The sequence below is a fragment of the Dendrobates tinctorius genome, unplaced genomic scaffold (genome assembly GCF_039654945.1).
Source record: "Dendrobates tinctorius isolate UK_male_01 unplaced genomic scaffold, ASM3965494v1 ptg000044l, whole genome shotgun sequence".
NCBI lineage: Eukaryota > Metazoa > Chordata > Amphibia > Anura > Dendrobatidae > Dendrobates > Dendrobates tinctorius.
Genome location: NW_027361712.1, coordinates 27,014 through 54,594, shown reverse-complemented (window position 1 = coordinate 54,594; position 27,581 = coordinate 27,014). Strand labels below are relative to the sequence as shown.

Here is a 27,581-nt window from a genome sequence, read left to right as displayed (position 1 = left end):
TGATGGTACCAGGACGTTTTCCATCAAGCAACGTATATCATATACCACTCGGTACGTGATATACTATGCTACATGTCCGTGTGGGCTCATTTATGTGGGCATGACCACGCGACAATTGAAGGTACGCACAAGGGAACATGTCTTGGGGATCTCGGCGGCTGCCAACTGCACCGACGATTCAAGCCTGAAGACGTTACCCAGGCATTTCAAAGAATTTCACCGGTGCAATGCCACACTCCTAAGAATAAGGGGCATTGATGCCCTTAACATCAATATAAGGGGTGGTAAATTATCTAATAGGCTGGCTAGGTCTGAAACCAGATGGATCTGGACACTAGGCACCATCCATCCACGTGGTCTAAACGAAAATATTTCGTATGCTCCTTACTTGTAACTCATTCAATTTATCCCATTTTTGAGCTTTTTGGTCTTGTATTTTTACTTATGTTTTATTTTTTATTCATTTTCCAGTGGCTTGAATGATATATTCTTCTGGGAAGGTTCTGAGGTCTTCGTGAACCATGGAAGTTGTCCTATGGATCCATTTATGATGAAGACTCTGATCTCACATGCGTCTATGCCCACATCATATGGGTTTAACTATATAGTTAACTTGATGGGCTGGGTATTACCCATCTTTGACATATGTATTCCGTATATGTATTACTTTCGGCATATTTTTTGTATATTTTCTGTATCTTCATTTTTCATTTTTTATTTATTTTTTGTGTGTATTTTTTGCATTTTGTATTGTTATTTTTGTATTCATTGTTTGTATTATTGTGCATTATCCCATTTATATACATATGGTTATCCTTCTTATTTCCACATCGTGCGTCACTCATGTGCGTGTATCTTGCACATATCACGCATGTGACTGTCTATGCACTGTGTGTATTTGTCTATAAATTTATGGGGTTCCTGTTTATGAGCATTTGCAATATACGGTGCACCATGTGTCTTACGCATTGTCTGGGTTGCATCTATATACATAGAGATTCAGGCATTTTTGCGTTTTTTCTATGTTGCGTCTCTTTTCCCATATATATTTTGTGCGTGTTTTCTATTATTATGTGACCCATTGCTTCATTCTTATATTTTATTCCATGGTCCTTGCAGATATACCCCTCTGTGCACTAGTATTTTGCAATATATCTGTGGTATGATGCATCTATGTATGCACAATCTATTTTTACTCTCCTTTTACACATTTCTATTTGCCCATCCGTTTTGCCCTTTTTACATATGGCGGCTCCTGCCTGATGCTGCCTGTGCGCATGCGCGATGTCCGTCGCGCGTCCGCCCTGGCTCTCTGCCTGACGCGCTGGATCACGTGGGCCCGCGTGTTTCCGGTGACGTCACGGCATGGATCCGGTCGGCGCGGGGCGGGCCTCCTGTGCGCACGGATGGTCTCTGGTCAGGCGCGCGCTATTTAAACCTGGGTGGCCGTACCTTCCCTAACGCCCCCTGAGGAAGGAGTCCTTTGGCTCCGAAACGCGCGTCGGGGACCGGACCGACCCCACTGCCACCAGGTATAACTATATTTACTTTTGCTCTTGTTCTTGATGCCTTATATGGCATCAGTCATGGATGTCTTGTGTTCTTCACGGGCAGGGTAGTGTGCCATGTAATAGGATACTATCCTTTGGCTATATGGTGATGTTTCAATACACTCCTTGCCATAACAATATGTGCCATCCTTCCCCTGTCTGATTATTGCTATTCTGTTTACACCTATATGCTTACTCCTGGTGCGATGCTTGCAGTGTGGCTGGTCTCCTTTTTTTGACCATTATGCTCCATATTCCTGTTTTCCCTACCATACACCGTATGTCCTTATATGATATTTTACATTATTTAATAAAATTTTTGTTTTTATGGATTTTTGACTGCTTTTTTCTCCTTGGGTAGTTTCTATTGAATGTGCAGTGTCCTTTATATTGGATAGTCCTAATATGTGGATCATGATATACAATATATATTATTGATCACAATTTATGGCCGTTTAGTCATATACTTTCCGGCCTCCACAGTACTATGTCTTCTCCCTACTCATTTTATTACATTCAAATACTGTGAAACAAGGCACATACTTGTCAACACTGTACTCCATGCAGTGGTCTAAGAAATTGGAACGGAATTCTCTGGAAGTGGTCCGGCGTTCCCATATCTCATCCTCGGACACTTCAGCACTGCTGCTTTCATATCGAATCACTTTTTGCACAGACTGTTTCGGAGTTTGGTTCGGGGCTGATGGAATGAAAAATATTTTTCCATTGGAAATCTGGACTAAATGTATTTTTATCCATTCCATGACTACACAGTATACAACATGAGTTTTATCCTGCAATTGTAGGAGTATTTAAAAAGATCTAAATAAATATGTAGAGGACAAGTCAAGTGTGGAGTATAACAGTCTGTAACACTTTGTTATGTTCACAGGTAAGGTGATAGCAGTGATATTCTTAACCCCCTTTTTAAAATCTGACCAGTGTCACTTTTTGTGATAACTATGGAATGCTTCAACATATCCCATTGATTTGGAGAATCTTTTTTCGTGACACATTGCACTTTTTGATAATGGTAAAATTTGTCGATATTTTCTGCATTTATAAAAAGATCAGAAATTTTATAAATATTTTTGAAAATTGAATGATTCTCTCTTTAATCTAGATCGTCATACCACACAAAAAAAATAAAATTACCGTAAACATTTCCCTCATGTCTGCCACACAACAGCACCATTTGTAAAATGTTATTTTATTTTGTTAGAATTTTAGAAGGTTTAAAAATGGAGCAGTAATTTTTCATTTTTCCAAGGAAATTTGCAAAACTTTTTTTGGGGACCTATTTAGTTTCGAAGTGACTTTGGGGGTCCTGTATATTGGAAACCCCCAAAAGTGATACCATTTTAAAAACCGCACCCCTCAATATATTCATAATTTCCTTCAGGTAGTTTATTAGCCCTTCAGGTGCTTTTCAGGAATTAATGGAAAGTGGCATGACATAGGAAGAAGTTTATTTTTACCACCTAAATGTTGATAACTTCTGAACAGGTCACTGTAGCCGGCAGACTCTAAGGCCTTTATTTGGCCATGAACTGCCATAGAAAACGTCAGAACCACATGATCAAGATGTCAGGGTACCGATGGGGTTAAAGAAGGAGCCCCCACACTGTTAACCATCTAGATGCTGTAGTCAGCATTTAAGGGGTTAAATGACTATAGTCGGTACCAACACTGATTGTAGCTGATGCAGGAAGTTGTCAGCTATAGTGTACAGTTGACAGCTGCTGGATTGTCACCTGTCGGGAGGATGCTAATCTCTTATACCTCAGGTCAGAAAAAAACAAAACAAAAACCATATTGGGTCTAAAGAGAATCTGATTACAGTAATATCTTTAGCGGAAAAAAAAAAAAAAATCTTTTTCATCTGTAATAAACCTTTGAAGTTTTCATTTTTTTTTTTTTACATATTAGGTCTTCTCCCTGTCTGATTCCTTGCCCCACCTGGCTGTTGCCAGTCTGTGAATGATAGTTCAAGCTGAGATTTCAAACAGACGAGGCAGGTCAGTCATAGACCGTAAGCAGAAGGCGGGGCCGGGAAATGACAAATGGAAAAGAAGTTCCAGTGCACAGTCCAGCCCCTGTGCACCAAAATCTAATTAGCAGAAAACTTCAAATGGTGATTACCCCTCTACCCACCAAGGTGGTTTGCATGTTAATGACCACGCCAATTTTTACAATTCTACCCACTGTCACTTTATGAGGTAATAACTCGAATGCTTCAACGGATCCCACTGATTCTGAGAATGTTATTTCGTGACATATTTTACTTCATGATGGTAGTAAAAATTCTTCAATCTGACTTGCGTTATTTGTGAAAAATATGGAAATTTGGCAAAAATTTGGAAAATTTTGCAATTTTCAAGTTTTGAATTCTTTTGCCCTTAAATCAGAGCTACAGTGCTGTGCAAATTAATTGGGACAAAGCATTTTTTTTTTTTTAAATAAAATCATAAGTTGCTTACCAGTCAGTGATTCAAATCAGTTTTAACTGCTTTCAACAGGTGTGTGTCTGTTCAAAGCAGTTAAAACTGGTTTGAATCACTGACTGGTAACCATCTTACGATTCTACTTAAAAAAAAAAAAAAAAAAAAAAAAAAAAAAAAAAAATGCTTTGTCCCAATTAATTTGCACAGCACTGTATGTCACACAATATACTTATCATTTTCCACATGTTTACATCAGCACAATTTTTGAAAATTTTGTGTTAGGAAGTTCTAAGGGTTGAAAGTTGACCAGCGATTTCTCCTTTTTCCAAAAAAATGTATAAAACCATTTTTAATAGGGACCACCTCACATTTGAAGTGACTAAGGGGCCTACATCACAGAAAATACCCAAAAGTGACACCATTCTAAAAACTGCACTCCTCAAGGTGCTCAAAACTACATTTAAAAAAAACTTTATTAAGCCTTCAGGTGCTTCACAGGAATTTTTTGGATTGTCTGAAAAAAATGAACATATAACTTTTGTTCGCAAATACTTTACTTTAAACCCAACTTTTTTATTGTCAAAAAGGTAACAGAGAAAGTAGGAATTAGTCCTACCGGCAATGGTATTTCCAGGAGTCCATCATGACAGCACCACCAGGAGGTGTCCTTCTTATCCTTGATAGGAACAGGAACACAGAAAAGGTTAAATAGCCCCTCCCCACCAACACCCTTCAGTGCTTTTCTAAGTACCACACCAGGATGTATGAAATGCGTAGATGGAAGTTCAATAAAATTGCATGTTACATCACATATCAGACTAGAAGTCCAAGGGAGGGTATATAAGGGGTGCTGTCATGATGGACTCCTGGAAATACCATTACCGGTAGGACTAATTCCTACTTTCCAGGACGTCCCTCCTGACAGCACCACCAGGAGAATTAACAAATTACTCCAACTAGGGTGGGATTACAACCTGGAGGACTTTCCTCGCAAAGGCTGTTTAAAGATTTGACGTAACAGTTAATTTATGTTTGCAAAAGGTATTAAATTTTGACCAGGTTGCGGCCCTGCATATCTGGTCCATGGATGCTCCCGCGCTCTCTGATCATGAAGCAGAAAAGGCCGTTAGAGATATGGGCCCTAAGGTTTTCTGGCAGAGTTTCCCCCGCCGACACATATGCTGCACTGATAGTTGATATCAACCATCCAGCCAGGGTAACTTTCGAGGCCTTCTTCACTCTGTTTTTGCCTGCCATCTGGATAAAGAGGTTAGAGTCTACTCTCCAGTCTTTTGTAAGATCTAAGTATTGAAGGACGGCTCTTTTAATGTCCAAGAGGTGGAAAGAGCGTTCTTTCTCGTTGTTGTAATTCTGGCAGAAAGCAGGTAGTACTATCTCATGACTCCGGTGGAAATCTGTAACCACCTTGGGAAGAAAGGCCGGATTTAATTTTAAGACGATGCAGTCTTCCTGGATCTTTAATTATGGGTGCTCTATAGACAGGGCCTGAATCTCCCCTATGCATCTAGCAGTAGTTATTGCTACCAGAAATAGGGTTTTAAATGTCACTGATTTTAAGAGGGCCTGCTCTAGTGGTTCATATGGATTCTTGCTCAGCTCGTTTAGGACCAAGCCGAGGTCCCAAGGTGGTATCAAGCTATGGATTGTGAGTCTCATATGCTGTGTGGCTTTTATGAACCTCACTACCCAGGGATGATTGGCTAGGGGAAAGTCAAAGTATGAACCTAAGGCTGACACTTGCACTTTAAGCGTACTAAGCCTTAGTCCTTTGTCGAAGCCGGCCAGAAGGAAGTCGAGAATATGAGGAATATTTGGCCCCTGGGTGACGGATACTGGCACCTTACATTGAGAACAGAATGTTTTCCAGATTTTCTGGTATATGGCTGAGGTTACAGGCGTCCTACTATTCTGCATAGTAGATATAACTGGGTCAGAGAGTCCCTTTGATTTTAGGATCTCCGCCTCAGGATCCAGGCCGATAGCTGTAGCATTTCTGGTCACTGGTGTACTAGGGGGTCCTTGAGTTAAAAGGTCCAGTCTCGCTGGTAGTAGTATCGGATCTTCCCGTGCCATCCATTTTAGTAGGGAGAATCAGCTTCTTTTGGGCCAGTAAGGAACAATCAATATTACTAAAGCTCTGCTTTCCAGGATCTTTGTTAAGACCCTTGGTATAAGAGGGAGTGGCGGGAAGGCTTAAGCGAGCTCCATGTTCCATTCCTGAGCCAAAGAGTCTACTCTTCTTGGGTTGTCTGCCAGGTTGAGAGAAAAAAAAAAAAAATTCTTTTGTTTTTGAATTTTTCCTTGTGGTGAATAAGTCGATTTCTGGTGTCCCCCAATGTTGGGATAGCTATCTGAAGACTTCCTCGCTTAGTGACCACTCTGAAGGTTGGACCTTCTCTCTGCTCAGGAAGTCCGCTACCCGATTTCTGGTTCCCTTTAGGTGGACTGCCGTAATTGAGGTTATTGTCTGTTCTGCCCAGCAAAAGATTTCGTGTGCTAGGTCCTGTAAGTGACGGTGTCTGGGGCCTCCTTGATGTTGTCGGAAGGCAACTGTAGTTGAGTTGTCCGAGAAGATCTTGACATTCTGACCCCTCAGTTCTTCTTGGCATGACTTTAGCGCCTCCCAGACCGCTCTGAGCTCTCTGTATTTCGAGGACCGGTTGCGTACTGATGGGCCCCATGTCCCTTGGCGGTATCGACCTTCCCTGTGAGCCCCCCAGCCTCTGAGACTGGCGTCGGTAGTGATATTTGTACATGGCAATAGTCTCCAGAGTCTTGCTTTTCCGAGGTTTTGTGTGTTCGTCCACCAGGATAGGGACTGCTAACCTTCCTCGGAGAGTCATGTTTTTGTCTAGTGATGCTTCTCTGCCGTCCCAGGTCGCCAAGACATCTTTTTGCAAGATTCTTGCGTGAAACTGGCTCCACTGTACACTGGAAATGCATGAATTCATGAGACCAAGGACTCTCATGGCCTTCCTTACGGAGATGTACTTGCGTCTCTGGACCGTCTGGACCTCGTTTGATTGCCTGCTGTTTGTGCAGGGGAATGAAGGAACATTCTTTTCCCGAGTTTAGTACGACTCCGAGAAACACTTTTTTTCTGGTTTTAGGCTTGACTTCCAGTTTATTACCCATCCTAGGTTCTGCAGGACTGATATAGTGGATGTAAGGTCCTGCTCCATCTGTTGTGGAGAGTGTCACTAGCAGCAGGTCGTCCAAGTACGGCATGGTGAGGGTCTTTCCTTTAAATGGGCCATGATCTCGGCAATAAGCTTTGTAAAGATCCAGAGCACTGAGGAGAGTCCGAATGGTAAGCAACAGAACTGGTAGTGTTGTATTCCACCGTGATCTTTTATCGCGAACCTGTGGAATTTCCGGTGAGATATGTGGATGGACACATAATAGGCACTTTTTAAATCTAGGGTGCACATGACCGAGTCCTTCTTTATTAATGGTATAACTGCTTTCAGAGATTCCATCTTGAATCTCTTGTAGGTCACCCACCGATTTAGTGGTTTTAGATTTATTATGGTTCGGTATTCTACTCCTGTTTTTTTTTTTTTTTATGGAGAATAATGTTTGGGCAGGTTAGGACAGGATATGGGTTTTACTAGATGGACTTCAAGTCTCCCTTCAACCTTAATAACTATGTTACTAATGTTGAGTAGTGACCCTGAAATCTCTGAGCACGGGGAACCCGAGTTATGGCCCCTATCTCTCGTACGTCCTTTAACAGTCTTTGGTGGGTCACCTGAGATTGAGTCTGGGTTACACAGTATCTCCTGGACAGTCGGTCGGTGAACTCTATTTTGTAACCTTCTGTGACCGTATTCTGAACCCACGGGTTTTGGGTAATATCCTGCCAATTGTTTTGGAAGTACCGGAGTCTCCCTCCTATCTTCCTGGCGTCATTCTCTGGTAGGTCTTGCCTTCTGCTTTTGAGGAGAACTTCTCCCTCTTCCTCCTTTTGGGTAGTTCCATCTACCGGACTTTCCCTTTCCCTCATAGTCCTGTCTGGGATGGGAGCGGGTCCTCCGAAAAAAAAAAAAAAAAAAAAGGCATTCGTTTAGGCTTTTCCTCCAGAAAGCCTTTTTGTCGGAAGCTTTCTCAAGTAGCTTGTCCAATACGGGCCTGAAAACATGGAGTCCTGAGAAGGGTATAGAGCACAGTTTGTTCTTTGAGTGTCTCCTGTCCAAGATCTCAGCCACAGCGCTTGCCTTGCTGCATTAGACAGGGCATTATTTCTTGCAGCAAAACAGACTGATTCCGCTGAGGCATCCGCCATGAAGTCGGCAGCCATTCTTAGGAAAGGTAGTGATTTTAGGATCTCCTCTCTGGGGGTTTTGTCTCTAATCTGGTCTTCTAGCTCGCTCACCCGTAAGTTCATTGATCTGGCTACCGAGGTGGCTGCTATGTTAGCTTTCATAATGGCTGCAGATGCTTCCCAGGCTCTCTTGAGGAGGTCCTCTGATCTCTTATCCATCGGATCTTTCAGGCCAGACGAATCCTCGAAGGGTATAGCCGTTTTCTTTGACACTCTGGCTACAGATATGTCGATCTTCGGAACCGTCTCTTTGGTCTCTTCTGGATCAAAAGGAAGATGGTACCTGAAGTCTTTTGGGACTATCAGTTTCTTCCCCGATTCTTCCAATATCATCGCTGTTATATGCTTATTAACAGAAAATACTGTATTTCTGCGGGCTCTCAGCCTTCTGAACATATAATCTTGGGTTGTTCTTGGTTCTGTAGAATCTTCTACCTTCATTGTATCTCGGACTGCCTGTAGGAGTGTGTCCATATCTTCCGCGGAAAAGAGGTATCTCTTCCTTTCGTCTATATGAGCTGCCGAGAAACATTCGCCGGAGTCAGGAAAGGACTAGTCTGACACCCCTCCTTTCTCAGAACTCTGTTCCAGCTCCCATCTGGGCCTCTTAGGTCGCGGGGACTATGCAGGTACAAGCGCTGCAATTGTGGACTGCACCTCCTCTCATCATAGATCTCATATGTCCAGGAGAGAGGACTGCTCCTGTCTGTGGAGTCCTGATATGCAGCCTTCACATAACTTTTTGAATGTCCCGACGGGAGCCTGGCCGAGCATAGGGGCATTTACTAGGTTTCTTCCTGGTGGTCGAGGTGGACTGCTTAGGTGCTTCCGTGGCCTGCAAAATAAATTATATATATATATATATATATATATATATATATATATATATATATATATATATATATATATATATATATATATGAGGGTCCTGTGCGTCTGTGTATGGAGACCTGTAAGGGACCTTACTAACCCCTTTACTCACATGGTCCAGATCTGGCTCTAGGGACTGGACGTCTACCACCTTCCACCTCTACTGAGTCAGTGTGCCTTACCTGGCTTCAAGACATCTGATTCGCCCTCCTTCCGAGCCCAGCTGCTGATGTGGCTGCCTGCTGCGCACACTCCCGATGCGCCGATCTGCATCCCCACCTTTCCCGACACCCCTCCATGCACAGGGTGCCGGAATCCATGCGACGCCGGCCTCTGTGGGCTCAATTGTATGCCCGGGACCGCGTCGCGCTGGGCGCCACCATGTTTCCCTGGCCCCGCCCCCGGAAGTAGTCACTGGCGCGCCCCTCGATGACGCGGCGCGCCGGAATTCCAGGACAAGAGGCGCCGGCGTCCTGCAACCTGGAGCAGCAGCTGCCGCGGTGCAGAGCCCTCTTAGGGGATGCGATCCGACAGGGAGCAGCCAGCTCAACCCCAGCACTGAAGGACCTCCAGCGGTATCAGCGCTGCTGCAGAGGGGATCCCTGCATCCTCCGCCAGGGAACCCTCTGGAGAGGGCACTGCATGTTCCGGGAGCTCCTGCTTCACCGGGTCCCGACGCTTCACGCCGGCTTAACAGGTACACGCACAGCTGCGCCTCTGAGTCTGTCCCTGATAGGGACAGGAAAAACACTGAAGGGTGTTGGTGGGGAGGGGCTATTTAACCTCTTCTGTGTTCCTGTCCCTATCAAGGATAAGAAGGACAACCTCCTGGTGGTGCTGTCAGGAGGAACGTTCTGGAAAAATGGACCTTTCTCCTGAGCATGCCGATACTCCATATGTGGGGCAAAACCACTGTTTGGGAACACGGCAGGGCTCGGAAAGGAAGGAGTGCCATTTGGCCTTTTGAATGCAAAATTTGTTGGAACAATTATTTGACGCCATGTCACGTTTAGGCACATAAGGGGCTCTTTAATCAGTGGAAACCCCTCAAAAGTGACCCAATTTTGGAAACTAGACCCCTCAAGGAATGTATTTAGATGTGTGGTGAGAAACTTTAACCCCCCAGGTTCTTCCACAGAAGTTTTTAACATTGAGCTGTGAAAATAAACTCAAATTTTCCAAACAAAAGTTATTTTAGCCCCATTTTTTTTTTTACATTTTCTCAACGGTAACAGGAAAAATTGCACAACACTATTTGTTGTGCAATTTCTACTGAGTACACCAATACCACATATATGGGGGGGAATACTACTTTTGAGGCACAGTGCAAAGCTCAGATTTTGCTGGACTGGTTTGAGGGTGCCATGTCACATTGGCAGAGCCCCTGAGGCACCAGAACAACAGAAGCCCCACTGTATGGGAACTCCTCTTACAAACTACACTCCATTAATTCATCTGGCGGTGGAGTGATCATAATGACACCACATGTGCCTCTCAGAATTTTATACCATTGAGCGGTGAAGAAAATTACATTTTTACCACTTGATTGGTGTTTTAGCCTAAAGTTTAAAATTTTTCTAAGAGCCAACAGGGATTTTTTTTTTTTTTTTTTTAACACAAACCGAGGTCCAATTTTTCCCTGAGTGTGCCAATACCCTACATGTAAATCGGGAAATATTTTTCAGGTGCAGTGTAAAGCTCAGAAGGGAAGGAGCATCATACTACTGTATAGTGCAGATTTTACTATTATGGTTTGCGGGTGCCATGACCCACTGGGACAGTCCCCGAGTAGCCAGAACAGCAGAATCCCCATAAGTGACCACATTTTACAAACTACACCTCTCAAATTCATATAGGGGTGCAGTGATCATATTGACTCCACAGATGTGTCACAGAATTTTATACCATTGGGCAGTGAAGAAAAAATTACTTTTTTTACTACCAAAATTTTGTTTTGGTTCCAGATTTTACATTTTTACATAAGTAGTGGGTAAAAATGGCACCACAATTTGTCCCACAATTTCTAATGAACATGGTAATACCCCATATGTGACTATACAGTACTCAGAAGGGAGGGCAGGCATTTGGATTTGGGAGTGCACAATTTGTAGAATTTCTTTTGAGGAGCCATGTCACTTTTCCAAAGCTTTTGTACTACCAGAAACGTGGAAGCTCCCTATATTTCCGTTAATAGACAACAAACCTGATTGAGGGCTTTTTTACGTGGAATGAGTTGGGGTTTTTTTTGGAACATTTTACATAACGTTTTGTACCAACATTTATCCTGTGCTCTACGCTGAGCAATTACATTGGGGTTTCCATCTAAATCTTAGGGTGACACGATTCAGATGAAACCCCCAAGGGATCCATTTACTGTACTGAAGCAGCAGAGTTACTTTGGATTCACTCTGGCCTCTGTTCAGCGTTGTCCTTTTCAGAAGCGTCCAAAACTGCGGCCAACAGCACTTTTATGCACACCTAAAAAGATGACGCCATAGGACCTGTGATTCAGTGTTGCCCCACAGTTCCTCAATCTTTACAAGGAAAGCAAGGTGTAAGCGATCAGCGCAGGATAAAATGTGTGCAGAGTCTTACTGCGATCTTTTGGAGGCAGAATGATCAAATCAACAGCAGGTGAAAAATTGGTTTTATTTATTTTATTTTCTGTTCCTCTTGCAGTAGAAATGATTAGGTGACTATTCTTTGGGTCGGTGTGATTACAGCAATAGCAGATTTTTATCGGCTTTTAAGGTTTGGCAGCTGACACTAAAAGGCGCTTTTTAATGCAAGCGCTAGTTTTTGGGTCACCCTATTTTGAGAGTTATAATTTTTTATATTTAGACCCATAGAGTCATGTGAGGGCTTGTATTTCATGGGACGAGTTCACGTTTTTATTGGTACCATTTTCATATAAATTTTTAAAATCACTTTCTATTCCGATTTTTGGGAGGCAGAATTAGCAAAAACCAGCAATTCCCACCCCACGTGTCGTTCCTGGTGTGGTAAAATTGATAAGGCAGCTTTATTTTTCGGGTCAGGACGATTACAGTGATACCCCATTTAAAGGGTTTATGTTTTGTCACTTTTACACAAATCATTTTATAGAAAAAAAAATATTTTTACATCGCTTTATTCTGAAAGCTATAACTTATTATTTCGCTGATGAAGCAGTACGACGGCTTCTTTTTTTGAGGGACAAGATTACGGTACATTTTCAAAGGTACCATGTTTATTTATGTTAGTCTTTTTGATCGTGTTTTATTCCATTTTTTTGTTCGGCAGTATGATAAAGCATTTTTTTTTAATTTTTGTTATGGTGTTCACTAAAGGGGTTAACTAGTGGGACAGTTTTAAAGGGCAGGTCGTCCCGGACGCAGCAATACCAAATGTGTACTTTTGTTAATTTTTTTCCATACAAATATTTATGGGTACAACATTTTTATAGTTTAAATTTTTTTTTTTTTTTCACTTTGTCCCACTATGGGACTTTGATTTTTTGCAGGCTGATCGCTTGTACAGCATAGAGATGCAAGAGCATCTATATGCTATGCAAACTGTCAGCGCTGCTCTGACAAAGCGTTGCTTCATCATGCTCTGAGCACGATCAAGCAACTTTGCTAGCTCTGGTGACCCCAATAACATCGCAGGGTTTCCAATTCAAGGGCAAAAGGGACTGTCTTCTCTCTGCCTGCTCCCGAAATGCTGCGATCAAGTTCGATTTATTTAAATAGTTAAAGTAACTGTCACTTCACCCAACTTTTTCTATATTATATGCTTTCAATGGAGTTGCTGTTAAGTGGCGGTAGGGACAGGAGGGGGATAACAGGTCCTTACACTCCCACTGATCTTTAGTGACCAGCTGCTGCATAGAGAGCAGTATGGGCTCGATAGTAAGTCTATGGTTCCTATACACAGCAGAGTGAAATTACTGACCTATAGAATACAATTGAGCCAGTACACCACTTATGCAGGTACTACGAGAAGTGTTTTGACTGATCGATGGATGTCCTCGACCCGGATCATTCCCCAACAAAATAGAACCTAGTATACATGTGTATAATATATACAGTGATGGCAATAAGTTTTGGCACCCATGAAATTGTTCCAAAAAGTAGTACTTCTCCGAGAAAATTAATTACACGTTTTAATATATACATTTCCTTTGTGTGTTTCAGAACACCACTATAAAAAAAAGCTAATTGGATATAATTTCACACTAAACCCCAAAAATTGGCCAGGCAAAATTGTTGGCATGTTTCCAAAATTATGGGATTATTGCAATCATGCAATACTAGTTCAAACTCACCTGTGGCAAATAACAGGTATGGGCAGTGTGTGTGTTTCTGTGTGTAAGCATACAGAAGAGAAAGGAGAAGAGAACTGTGAGGACTTTAGAACCAAAATTGTATATCAAGCCGCTTTCAAGCCATGGCACTGTAGCTAATCTCCATGGATGTGGACGGCAAAGAAAAATTGATGAAAGGTTGCAACACAGGATAGTCCAGATGGTGTATAGGAAGCCCTAATCATGTCTCAAAGAAATTCAAGCTGTCCTGCAGGCTCAGGGTGCATCAGCGTCAGTGTGAACTGTCGACATTTGAATGAATTTAAACAAAATAGCAGGAGACCCTGGAGGAGTCTACTGCTGACAGACAAAAAAGCTAGGCTGCAGTTAGCAAAAATGTATGCGAGTAAGGCAAAATCCTTTTGGGAAAGAGTCTAGTGGATGAGACCAAGATAGAGCTTTTAGGTAAAGCACATCATTCTACTGATTACAGAAAACTAAATGAGGCCTATAAAGGAAAGCACACAGTACCTAAAGTCAAATACGGTGGAGATGCAAAGATGTTTTGGGTTGTTTTGCCGTCTCTGGCACTGGGTGCTTTGACTGTGTGTAAGACATCATGAAATCTGAAGATTGCCAAAGAATTTTGGGTCGCAATTTTGTGTCCAGTGTCAGAAAGCTAGGTTTACGCCCTAGGTGATGGATCTTCCAGCAGGACAAGGACCCCAAACAAATTTCAGAACTCTACAGTGCTTTGTTTCCATCCATTTTTGAGTGCTTTTTGAAGAGACCGGCTATGAACACCTTTAGAGAGATCTTAAAAGTACTGTTGGGAAGAATACGGGTCCAAAATTCCAGTTAATAGGTATGAGAAGCATGTTGATTGTTGTAGGAAGCAATTGATTGCAGTTATTTATTTCAAAGGGTGTGCAACCAAATATTAAGTTGAGTGTGCCAACAATTTTGTCCGGCACATTTTTGGGGTTATCTGTGAAGTTAGGTCTACTTTGCCTTTATCAGTTTTTTTAGGGTCTTTCCAAAACCACAAAGAAAAACGTGTATAACACCACGTACAACGAGAAATACTTCATTTTCTGGAACAATTTCAAGGGTGCCCACACTTTCAGCCATGACTGTCCAGAAATATGTAGACAGTGACAAATTTTGGCATTTTTGCAGTCTACCAAAACATATTCAAGATAGTTATCTAATCAATGTGGGCTTAAAGTTCAGACACTCTGCTTTAATTTGAGTGTATGCAAATACTAATTGGAGTAAGGGTTTAGGAATTATATCACTAATATATAGCCACCTATTTTTGTAAAGGAACAAAAGTAATCTGAAAATTATCTCAAAAGCTCTATAATAGGCCGCATGGGCTATTCCCTCATTAATCAATCAATTAAGCACATAAAAGGTCTGGAGGAAAGTCCAGATGTGGCATTAACACGTGTTCAAAGGAAGAGAAACAGAGCATCATTAGGTTTAAAAAAAAAAACCCATAAGTGATAGCAGAAATGTTAGGCGTGGCAAAATCAACAGTTTTGTTCATTCTGTGAACAAAGGGGCACACTGGTGAGCTTGGGAACGCAAAAAGGTCTGGGTGTCCATGGAAGACAACAGTGGTGGATGATTGCAGAACCATTTCCATGACGACGCAAACTCCTTCACAACATCGAAGTGAAAAACACTACAGGCAGTAGGTGTTTCAGTATCTACGTCTACCACAAAGAGAAGACTTAAAGGGAACCTGTCACCAGGTTTCGCAGATACGAGTTATGGCCACCGCCTTTCAGGGCTTATACGCAGCATTCTATAATGCTGTAGATAAGTCCCGATCCGACCTGCAATAGAAGAAAAATAACTTATTATACGCACCACAGTAGAAGATGGGAGGCGCTGGACCTGCGACACCCATCGGACCGCGCCCGGGGTGAGTATAATAAAACTTATTTTTCTTCTCTTGCAGGTCGGATCAGGGGCTTATCTACATAATTATAGAATGCTGTAGATAAGCCCTGAAAGCAGGTGGCTGTAACTCATATCGGCCAAACCTGGCGAGAGGTTCGCTTTAATGAGCGCAAATACAGAGGGTTCATCACAAGGTGCAAGCCTTTAATCAGCCTGAAAAAAAAAAACAAAAAAAAAAACAAAAAGCCAGATTAGACTTTGCCCAAAAAAAAAAAAAAAATCTAAAGAAGCCAGCCCAGTTCTGGAAAAGCTTTCTCTGGACAGATGAAAACAAGATTAACCTGTACTAGAATGATGGGAGGAAGAAAGGAGAAGGCTTGGAACAGATCATGAGCCAAAGCACACCACATTCTCTGTAAAACATGGTGGAGGCAGCATGGTGGCATAGGAATGCATAGCTTCCAATGGCATCGCGTCACCAGTGTTTATTGATGATGTGATTACAGACAGAAGTAGCCGGATGATTTAATTGGTGTACAGGGATATACTTTCCGCTCAGATTCAACAAAATGCAGCAAAGTTGATTGGACAACGCTCCACAGTACAGATGAACAATGACCCAAAACATATACAGTGAAGGCAACCCAGGAGTTTAAGGCAAAAAAGGGGAATGTTCTGAATTGCCCGAATCAGTCACCAGATCTGAACCCCATCGCGTACGCATTTCACATGCTTAACCCCTTCCCGACATGCGCCGTACATGTACTGCTCTGTGGGAGCTGCGTTCCTGCAAACAGCAGCACAGGTACGTTGAACCAATCGCGCGGCCTCACGCTGAGCAACACGACGATCAGGTGCGGGTGAACGCTCCGTGAAAGCTGATACTCCACAACAATGCCCACGATTGGTGCTGGCACCGATCACAGGCATTTAACCCCTCTGAGGCCCCTGTCAGTAGTTTTTGCAATAAACAGCATCTTGCACAGCAGTCAAACATAAAAACCCGACATAAATCTGGTATCGCATCGACCCAAAGAATAAAGTCGCCTAATCACATACTGCAGGAGGAACAGAATAAAAAATAAAACCAATTCTTAACATGCTGTTGATTTTTTCATTCTGCCTCCCAAAGATCACAATAAGGCTCAGCACATTTATTCTGCGCTCTGCGCTAAGCGCTTACACCGAGGTTTGTGTAAATCTCTGAAATACACGATTCAAACAGAACCCCCAGCAGAAGTTTCCCTATAATGAGGCAGATGGAGGCACTGTAGAAACTATAGGACCTGTGATCCGGCGGTGTGCGTCTTTTTAGGATTGCATAAAAGGGCCGTTGGCCACAGTTTTGTGCATTTCTTAAAAGAAGGCCACAGCGCTGAGCAGAAGCCAGACGGAGTCCAGAGTAACTCTGCTGCCTCATTATAGTGAATGGATCCATCAGGGATTTCATCTGTCATGTCACTCGGAGATTTACATGGAAACCCCAATGTAAGTGCTCAGTGTAAAGCGCCAGATCAATGATCATAAAGGTGATGTAAAATGTTCCCAATAAAAGCATCCACTCAATCCACAAAAAAAGCAAGCCCTCACTCAGGTCTGTAATCTATTAATGGAAATATAGGGGTTTCCACGTTACTGGTGGCACAAAGGCTCTGCAAAAGCAAAATTGCCCTGGAAGAGAAATTCAGCAAGTTTTCCGCTCTCAATGATATGAAGGAATTGAGGGTAAACTGGTTAAATTTGCTGATGACACAAAGCTAGGAGGGATGGCTAATAGAGAAGAGAGAGAGAATATTCAAAAAGATATAAATAAACTGGAGCAGTGGGCAGCAACTAACAGAATGGTTTTTAACAGGGAAAAATGCAAAGTACTACATTTGGGCAATAAAAATGAATAAAGCAGAAAAGAGCGACCAGAATGGTGACTGGTCTGCAAACCCTGTCTTATGAGGAAAGGTTGCAGGATTTGGGAATGTTTAGCTTGCAAAAGAGAAGACTGAGAGGAGACTTAATAACTGTCTACAAATATCTCAAGGGCTGTCACATTGCAGAAGGATCATCTTTATTCTCATTTGCACAAGAAAGACTAGAAGCAATGGGATGAAACTGAATGGGAGGAGACAGATTAGATATTAGAAAAAACTTTGACAGTTACAGTGATCAATGAGTGGAACAGGCTGCCATGAGAAGTGGTGAGTTCTCCTTCAATAGAAGTCTTCAAACAGAGGCTGGACAGATATCTGTCTGGGATGATTTAGCGAATCCTGCTTTGAACAGGGGGTTGGACCAGATGGCCCAGGAGGTCCCTTCCAACTCTACGATTCTATGATTCTATGAAATCCAGATGCCCCCCCCTTCTAAGCCCCATTGTGCCTAAAGAACATTTAGAGCCCACATGTTTGGCATTTCTGTAGTGATGAGAGCCAGCCTAACTTACATGTGCGTGTCTTCAGAAGCACGAGCTGGGCATAATGTACTGGTGACTGCAATATACTGGTCACTACGGCAGTTTGCAATTTTCACTCAGCAACATCCACTGCTGCTGGTCTCTGGAAAACGCCCATGGAGTCAAAATAGTCACTACACCTGTAGATAAATTCACAAAGGGTTATAATGTCCAAAATGGTGTCCCTTGAGTGGGGATTCTTTTCTAGCAGTCTTATGGGCTTTTTATATGAAATCCACAAACTATTCTAGGAAAATCTGTGTTCCATGAGGAAAACAGCATCCTGTCCCTACCAGGGTTGGACTGGGGTGTCTCGGGCCCACCAGGGGAATGGACTCTAGGGGCCCACCCTACAGCTATATGCAAATATCTGTCAGTCGTTATCCCCATTATAGAGATACATTGGCTGTAAAACACAGGGGTTTTCTGCACATCTACTGTGCGCCCCCATAATTGGGATGAGAGAGAGAGAGAGAGAGAGAGAGAGAGAGAGAGAGAGAGAGAGAGAGAGAGAGAGAGAGAGAGAGAGAGAGAGAGGTCCGTCGCTGTCCGACTTTTCGAAGTAGACAAAACACATTGCTATGACCGTTCTCTGCCCGCCGGACAGAGGATTTTCGCTGGATCCGAGGTGCATTGGCTGTAAAACACAGGGGTCTTCTGCACATCTACTGTGCGCCCCCATAACTGGGATGAGAGAGAGGTCCGTCGCTGTCCGACTTTTCGAAGTAGACGAAAAACGTTGCTATGTCCGTTGTCTCTGGCCAACGGACAAAGAATTTACGACGGATCCATCGAACGACAGATGAAACATGTGGCTAGCCGTCACAATCCATCGCTAATACAAGTCTATGAGAAAAAAATGAATCCAGTAGCATCAGTCACTGGATACGTTTTTTTTTTTTTTGTTTGTTTTTTTTTTTCACAAAACGACGGTTTGTGACTGATGGCACAAAAACTGATGTGTGAAAGAGGCCTTATATTAATGGGGTTCTTTGGTTGAAAAAGTTATCACTGATCCATGGGCTCCACAGGATAGGTCAGGGTTCCCCAATTCCAGTCCTCAAGGCCCACCAACAGGTCATGTTTTCAGGATTTCTAAGGAAGGCAATACTAAGGAAATCCTGAAAACATGATCTGTTGGTGGGCCTTGAGGACTGGAGTTGGGGAACCTTGGGATAGGTGATTGCTTAGGTCCAACCAATAGAAAGTGCACCAATTGGAAGAAATGGGAAGTTTTATTGTTGATAGGACACTTATCCCCATTTTAAAATGGAGCGGCAGGTGGGATATCTGACTGCAGCTCCATTCATTCTCTTTGGGGCTTCTAGAAAAATACAAGTGCAGCCACGGAAGGAATGAATGGATCAGTGATCAAGTCAGACATGCCACTCCAGTCTAATGGGGAATAAAAAGATCCACATTTTGCTGAATGGGACCAAGTAGCCAGACCCCTACCAATCAAAATGTTATCACTTATCCTATGAAGAGATTACTTTTTTCCACAGGAGAACCTCTAAGTGCATCTCTGCCACTGTGTTCCAAGTATTTAATCTCTAATGCAAATAAAGAATCTTCTCCTAATATCAGAGAGAACAAATGACTGCCATACACAACACAATCCCCTATACCAAGACCAAAACTATTCACCAGTGATATACACAGAAGCTCTGTATATAGTGTCAGTGTACAGGTAATACAGTTATTACCAGTGACATTATAAACAGGAGCTCTGTACACAGTATATAGTGTGAGTGTATATGTAATACACTGACTCACCAGTGACGTCTGTAGTTGAAGTCCTTCATCTTCGCTTTTCTTCAACCAGCACAGACCGCCGTCACTCCTTCCAGCCAGGACTCGTCTCTGCAAAAAAACAGTCATCAATAGCTGATCGCTTCCAGAGCACATTCCCCACTTTTTCCCTGACTTCTATACTACATCAGATGAAGAAAGGCGACATAGTACAGCCCTGCACAGTAACATGACCTCCTTTTTGTTCCCTCCATGGAAAACAGTTACCTAAAAAGTAAATTATATTAAAGTAGTAATAATGTCCCTAATTGGACCCTAAAGAAATTATGTTCCCCACTTGCCACCATAAACTAATATAGCATGTTCCTCATTCTGGCTCTCGGACAGTAATTAAGTCCCTCAACCAAGCCCCCTTTATTTAATAATCTCATCCAGCCAGGCCCCCTTTATTTTATAATATGCCCCAGCCTGGCCCCCTAGGTCCTTTGTCCAGCCTGGCCCCCAGACGTTCATTCCGCTTCCCCAGCTATAGATACTGGCCCACATATGTCCTGCCCCACCATATATCTCTCCTGGACCCCCATATATCATTCCTGGTCTCTTGTCCTGGCCCCCCAAATAAATATTCATCCTGCCCCCACCTCCACATATCCATCCTGGCCCCCCCATATAAATGCATCCTGGTCCCTTGTCCTGCCCTCCATAAATCCATCCTGGCCCCCCGTATATGTGTATCCATCCAGGCCCCCCTTCCCCCCCGTATGGGTATCCATCCAGGGCCCCATCCCCCAGCATATAAATCCATCCTGACCCCCATCCCCCTGCATATATTATATATATATCCATCCTGGGCCCCTTTCCCCTGTGTATGTAATATATATATATATATATATATATATATATATATATATATACACACACACACACACACACACTAGCTGAAGAGCCCGGCGCTGCCCGGGCATATTAACTAACTGTGGCTAGTTATAACAAATTATAATTATCCTCCATCCCATAGTTCCGTGCCCATATACCAATCATACATAGCCTCCATCCCATAGTGGAGTGCCAAATATACCCATCACACATCCTCCATCCCATAGTCCAGTGCCCATATACCCAACACACATCCTCCATCCCATAGTCCAGTGCCCATATACCCATCACACATCCTTCATCCCAGCGATGGGGCTTGCAACCTATGACAACATCAGCGTAGCCATGGCAACCATTATGACATCATAATGAGGGGTGGGGCTTGATAAACACTTTTTCCCCCCCCATTATGTAGATAGGGGCAAAATTGTTTGGTGAATTGGAACGCGCGGGGTTAAAACTTCGCCTCACAACATAGCTTAGGACACTCTCGGGGTCCAGACGTGTGACTGTGCCAAATATATATATATCCGTCCATCCTGGGCCCCTTCCCCCTGTTTATAGCCATCCTGGGCCCCTTCCCCCTGTTTATAGCCATCCTGGGCCCCTTCCCCCTGTTTATAGCCATCCTGGGCCCCTTCCCCCTGTTTATAGCCATCCTGGGCCCCTTCCCTGTGTGTATATCCATCCTGGACCCCTTCCCTGTGTGTATATCCATCCTGGACCCCTTCCCAGTGTTTATATCCATCCTGGACCCCTTCCCAGTGTAGATATGCATCCAGGAATGACCTCTTCATTCCTATAGGGACAGGAAAAACACTGGGGAATGGAGGTAGGAGGGGCTATTTGACCTCTTTTGTATTTCCTGTCCCTATTAGGATAAGATGACATCGTCCTGTATGCTGTTGTGGGTGGTTATTAGAGAAAATGGTTTTACAAATTTTGTTTTAAAAATGAGAAATTGCTGGTCAACTTTAACCCTTATAGCTTCATAAAAAAAAAAATAGGTTTCAAAAATTATGCTGATGTAAAGTAGACATGTGGGAAATGTTATTAACCGTTTTGTGCAATATGACTCTCTGATTTACTGGCATGAAAATTAAAATCGCCAAATTTCCATTTTTTTTTATTCACAAATAAACGCAAGTCATGTCACAGAAACTTTATCACTATCATGAAGTACAATATGTCACACGAGAAAACAAGCTCAGAATCAGTGGGATCCATTGACACATTCCAGAGTCATGATTTCATAAATTGACAGTGGTCAGAATTGTAAAAATTGGCCTGGTCAGGAAGGTGAAAACAGGCTTAGGGGTTAAGACAAACATTAGGCAGAAATCCCAACAAACAAGCAAAAACTGAAGTCAGCTAAAGTAAATGCCTGGGAAAGCATCACAGGAGGAAAGTCAGCGTTTGCTTGAAGTCTGAAAGCTATGGACGTCACCAGTCATTGCCTACAAAATATGCTCTACAAAATATTAAAAATGAACATTTTATATCTGGCAAAGTTAATTTGTTAAATTACTTTTGAGCCCCTGAAATGAGGAGGCTTTGAGGAAAAATGGTTGCAATTCCTAAACATTTCACAGGATATTTTTGTTCAACCATTTGAATTAAACCTGAAAGTCTACACTTCAGTTAAGTCTCAGATGTTTCATTTTAAGTGAAAATTAGTGGCATGAAGTCAAAAATAGTGGCAATCCAAATATTTCTGGACTCATAATATACTGCTCAAAAAATAAAGGGAACACTATTCCATTTGCAACAGGCTGTTTGTGTTCCCTTTATTTCTTTGAGCAGTATATATGTACATACAGCTCTGGCAGAAATTAAGAGACCACTGCAGTGTTTCATAAAAATCAGCTTCTCTACATGTCTGACAGCCATTCCATTCCATTCCAGTGTCAGTTGAATTCCAACCAGAGTACACCTTCTGCTACTTAATGAGCTTCTGATTAGGTGATCACCTGAACCAAATCTTATTTAACGAAGGAAAGTATAAAAAACCCTGCTGTGGTGTTCACAATCCTATTGCAATACGACAAGCTGGATGGCAAAATAAGTGCTAGAAATAACCCAAAAGTAATAGGAATGAAAAAAAAAAAAAAAAAAAAAAAAACCTTTTAACCATGCCAAGGGAGTTGATAAGAAAAAAGTCTTGAGTGAGGAATGGAATGGCTCAATTATGGCTTTACTAGCAGAGGGATACAGTGAGCGTCATGTTGCCTCCATCCTTAAAATTTCTAAGATTGCAGTCCACTACAACGAGGTCAAGCAGCAGACATTGGGGACAACAAAGCTACAGTTTGGCAGAGGACGAAAACGACTCTCCACTGACTAGGATGACTGGCATCTTATTCGAATGTCACTCAGCAACCTCAGGACGACATGAAGTGACCTACAAAAGGAATGGCAAATGACAGCTGGGGTGAAATGCAGGGCAAGAACAGTTCGTAACAGGCTCCTAGTGGCAGAGCTCATGTCATGTAAAGGTAGAAAAAAATCCTTTCATCAATGAAGTAAAGGAGAGCCAAGCAGAAGTTTGCAAAGACCATAAGGACTGGACAATAGAAGACTGGAGTAAGGTAATCTTCTCTGATGAGTCTAATTTTCAGCTTTGCCCAACAACTGGTTGTCTAATGGTTAGACAGACCTGGAGAAGCGCAAGAGCCACAGTGTCTTGCACCCACTGTGAAATTTGGTGGAGGATCGCTGATGATCTGGGGATGCTTCAGCAAGGCTGGAATTGGGCAGGTTAATCTTTGCGAAGGACGTATGAATTAAGCTGCATCAAGGTTATCCTGGAAAAACAGTTGATTCCTTCTGCTCAGGCAATGTTCCTCAGCTCTGAGGACTTTTTTTCCAGCAGGACAATGCGCGATGACACACAGCTAGGTCAATTAGTGTGTGGATGAAGGACCACGACATCACATCCTTGTCATGGCCAGCCCAATCTACAGACCTGAACCCCACTGAAAACCTCTGGAATGTAATCAAGAGGAAGATGGATAGTCACAAGCCAAACAAAGAACTGCCTACATTTTTGTACCAGGAGTGGAATAAGGTCACCTATAAGCCGTGTGAAAGATTGGTGGAAAGCATGCCAAGACGCATGAACGCAGTGATTAAAAATCATGGTTATTCCACAAAATACTGATTTCTGAACTCTTCCTGAGTTAAAACATTAGTATTGCTGTTTCTAAAGGATTATGAACGTGTTTTCTTAGTATTATTTAAGGTCTGCAAGAAGCGATGCATTTTTTGTTCTTTTGACCACTTCTCATTTTTTTAAAATACAAAATTTAGTGTTTGGAAATTTGAAGACATGTCAGTAGTTTACACAATAAAAGTGCAATTTACATTTTACTAGAAAATACCTATAAAGAGAAAAATCAGACAAACTGAAAATTTTGCAGTGGTCTCTTAACTTTTGCCAGAGCTGTATAATCACAAAGTAAGTTACACTTTAACATCAGAACGCAAAGTATCACTTAAAATATCTAAATAAAGTAGTGAGTGATTAGCTGCCGGGGGCTCAGAAGCAGAGATGGGCAAACTCGAACAGTAAAGTTCGGCATCCGTACCGAACTACTACTGTTCGGGCATGGTCACTGAACATGGATTCCACCAGGAAGTCAGTGTCACTGTTCAGGTTCGCCCCCCCCGCCCAAACACTGGGTGTTTGTCATGTACATGACAGCAAGGCAAACATTGATTCTGATTGGTGGTAAAATCATTACCGTCGGTCAGACAGCCGCGGTTTACCTCCGGTCACTGGCATCGGCTGATGTGACAACTGCATAAGGCTGATTATTTTGTTTTATTACAGAAAACGAGTACTTCAATTGCATGGGTGATGATGTGAGCATGGTTTAATTTAGAATCATTAAAGGAGTGTCATTCTTTCAATTAAAGAACTTTATTCTGTCTGTGGGTTTATTAACAATATAACTGTTGGATTAGTAATGGCGAGATACCTATCCATTTACTAAGTTGTGGGCTTGATGTCACCGGACAATACAAAAGTGACATCAACACCACAAATACGAACCCCGCTTGCCACAGCTACGGAGCAAGTGGGAAGAGCTGGGCCAAGCGCCAAAATTGACGCATCTAATAGATGTGCATTTTTTGGCAGCTGCGGGCTGCCATTTTTAGGCTGTGGGGGGGATAAATATCCATGCCCCTTTACCACCCTGAGAATACCAGCCCCCAGCTGTCTGCTTTAACAAGGCTGGTTGTCAAAAATGGGGGGACCCCATGCATTTTTTTTATTTATTTAAATTAAAAAAAAAAAATAAAAAAACCACTGAGTGGGGATCCCTTTATTTTTGATAACTACCCTTGCTAAAGCTGACAGCTCATGGTTGCAATTTTGCCTGGCTGGATATCAAAAATACAGGGGAACCCACACTTTTGGAGCACAGACTCTCACTTATTAGCGGCAGCAGGCATCAGCTGGTGGGAATAGTAGTCCCATCAGCTTATGCAAGTGATTGGAGGTAAACTTTTTACCTCCGATCACAGCTGCGGTGAGAACCGCAGCTGACTGATAGGTGGTAATGATTTTACCGCCGATCAGAAGCAGTGTTTGCAGTTCTGGGGTCTGCCCATCTCTACTCAGAAGCTTAGACCACAACATGGTCAGTCTGATATATCTACACCCCCAGGAAGCAGCACGGGTAAAACGCGTGTCGGGGTGCGGGGAGACAGCGTGCTATTTGGCATCCAGATTGGCTATGCTGTAGGCTCAGGTAATCTATGTCTGGCCTCTTCTTATTCACTTGTCTACAGTGACTGTGTATTTAGACACGTGAGGTTTAGGCAGCACAATAGCAGATGCATTTGTATGCCATTTGACTGCTGCAGGAAAAAATGTTTACGAAGGTTATATTAGGATTTCCATTAACTATTTAGATGAACCCTGGCGGGTAAAATATCTTTATTGGGGTTTCCACTAACCACTTTGGTGAACCCTTGTGGGTAATATATCTATGAGGGATTGATTTTTTTGTGGCATGAATCTCTAAGCAATGTGGTATACCATGCACATGTATATAAGTTTATTTGTTTGCACTAGGCCCTTTATTGACAGTTAGTACTTACCGTATATACTCGTGTATAAGCGGAGATTTTCAGCCCATTTTTGGGGGCTGAAAGTCCCCCCCCTGCTTATACAGGAGTCATATACTCCAGGGGGTCGCAGTGGAGGGGGAGCGGGGGTGTCCGATCCTACTGACCCCCCCCGGCGCTTCTCTGCAGCCCCCCTGCTTGTAGCACAGTCTCCCGTTCCTTCCTTCAGCAGTCACGTGGTACCGCTCATTAAAGTCATGAATATGCGCATATTTATGACTTTAATGAGCGGTACCACATGACCCCTGATGGAAGGAAGGGAGACCGTGGGAGAAGCGAGGCTGTAGAGACGCGCCCGGGGGTAAGTGTATGCAATATTCACCTGTCCCCGGTCCATCGCGCCGCTATCTGCCGCGTCATCTGTCAGTGACATTCAGGCAGCAGAGGGCGTGGTGACGTGGTTAGTGCGCGCCCTCTACTACCTGAACGTCACTGACCGATGAAACGGCAGACGGTGGCGAGCAGCGATGGAACGGGGACTGGTGAATATCTCAGGTGCAGGGTCATGGGCCAGCGGTGACACCAGCACCTGTCCCCAAAGCACGCCGGTGTCACCGCCTGCTCAGGACCCGGCACCTGGCCCCCAGCGACAGAGAGGTATGTCATTTTTTATTTGCAGCATCATCATATGGGGGCATAATCTATAGAACATCTTATGGGGCAGCATATGGGGGCATAATATATGGAGCATCTTATGGGGGCAACATATGAGGAATAATATATGGAGCATCTTACGGGGGCATAATATATGGAGCATCTTATGGGGCCATAACCTTTGTGCAGCATTATATGGGGCATATTATTCTATGGAGCATCTTATCGGGACATTATTAACCCTTGTACAGCATTATATGGGGTGTATTTTGTATGGAGCATCTCATGGGGCCCATCATGAACTGTATGGAGTATTATATGGGGCTCCTGATTCAATATGGATATGCAAAAACATTTAACCTACTGATGTCTCAATTAATTTTACTTTTATTGGTATCGATTTTTATTTTTGAAATTTACCAATAGCTGCTGCATTTTCCACCCTATTCTTATATTCGAGTCAAAAAAAGTTTTCCCAGTTTTTTGTGGCAAAATTAGGGGGGGGGGGGGGGGGGGAGGTCGGCTTTTACTCGAGTATATATGGTATATCTTCTTGTCGGGGTTTTTAGGTGCCCTTGGTATTTATGGAACGATATGTAGCCATCTAGAAAAAGGAAGATTGCTTCATTTAGCCCTTGTTCAATTGAATCTTTTTTTAAATTCATCAGTCCTGTGTAAACAATTGATGTCAGCATTGTGAATAAGTTTATTAATGGACATAATATTACGGATATTATATAATTTAAACAAAATAGTGATATTGTATAAAAATTATTGTATCCTTTTTTGCCATTGCTGTTCACCTCGCTTATGTATAATTTGGTTAGAGGCAAATGTTTTTATATATGTTTGTCTGATTTTTTTAAATAAAATATTTTTCTAATTTTATATAAAAAAAAAATGAGTGACACTCTTGGTCTGTGTCACTTAAGAGTGACATGATCTTTGTGATATATCAGTCTGTGGAGTGTAACCTGTTCCTGTGTTGGGATAATGGGCTTGGATATTGTGCTTACAACATGGTCAGTCTGCAGCGTGCACCATGTAAGTGCATCATAGAAGTGTGGAGCTATGAAAGAATTAATCCAGAATTTAATATGACGTATACAGATTGTACCCTGCCATCTGCCACCATAGCACTCTTAACATGTCCATTTATCTACTCTTCCAACAGGTGTGTGACCCAGCTTTCCACACTGACTTTCCCCTACCTCAGCTTCTTGCAACCACTTGGTACGTGACCCAGCTCTCCACACTGACTTTCCCCTACCTCAGCTTCTTGCAACCACTTTGTATGCTTTTCAACTAACCCCTGCTATACTACCCCTAATGTTATTTATGACCTTGTTTACTCTGCCTTGATGATACTGCA

At 42.7% G+C, this 27,581-nt stretch overlaps 1 protein-coding gene across 3 annotated transcripts in view; it reads right to left on the bottom strand.

The window, feature by feature from the left end:
- Positions 1–27,581, bottom strand: part of LOC141089037 (intracellular hyaluronan-binding protein 4.S-like) — a 133,132-nt gene that overhangs the window by 79,834 nt on the left and 25,717 nt on the right. For all 3 annotated transcript variants that reach the window (XM_073575299.1, XM_073575300.1, XM_073575301.1), the window contains one exon: positions 2,094–2,250. In XM_073575299.1, coding sequence (XP_073431400.1) covers positions 2,094–2,250 — 157 coding nt within the window. The remainder of the gene's footprint in view (positions 1–2,093; positions 2,251–27,581) is intronic.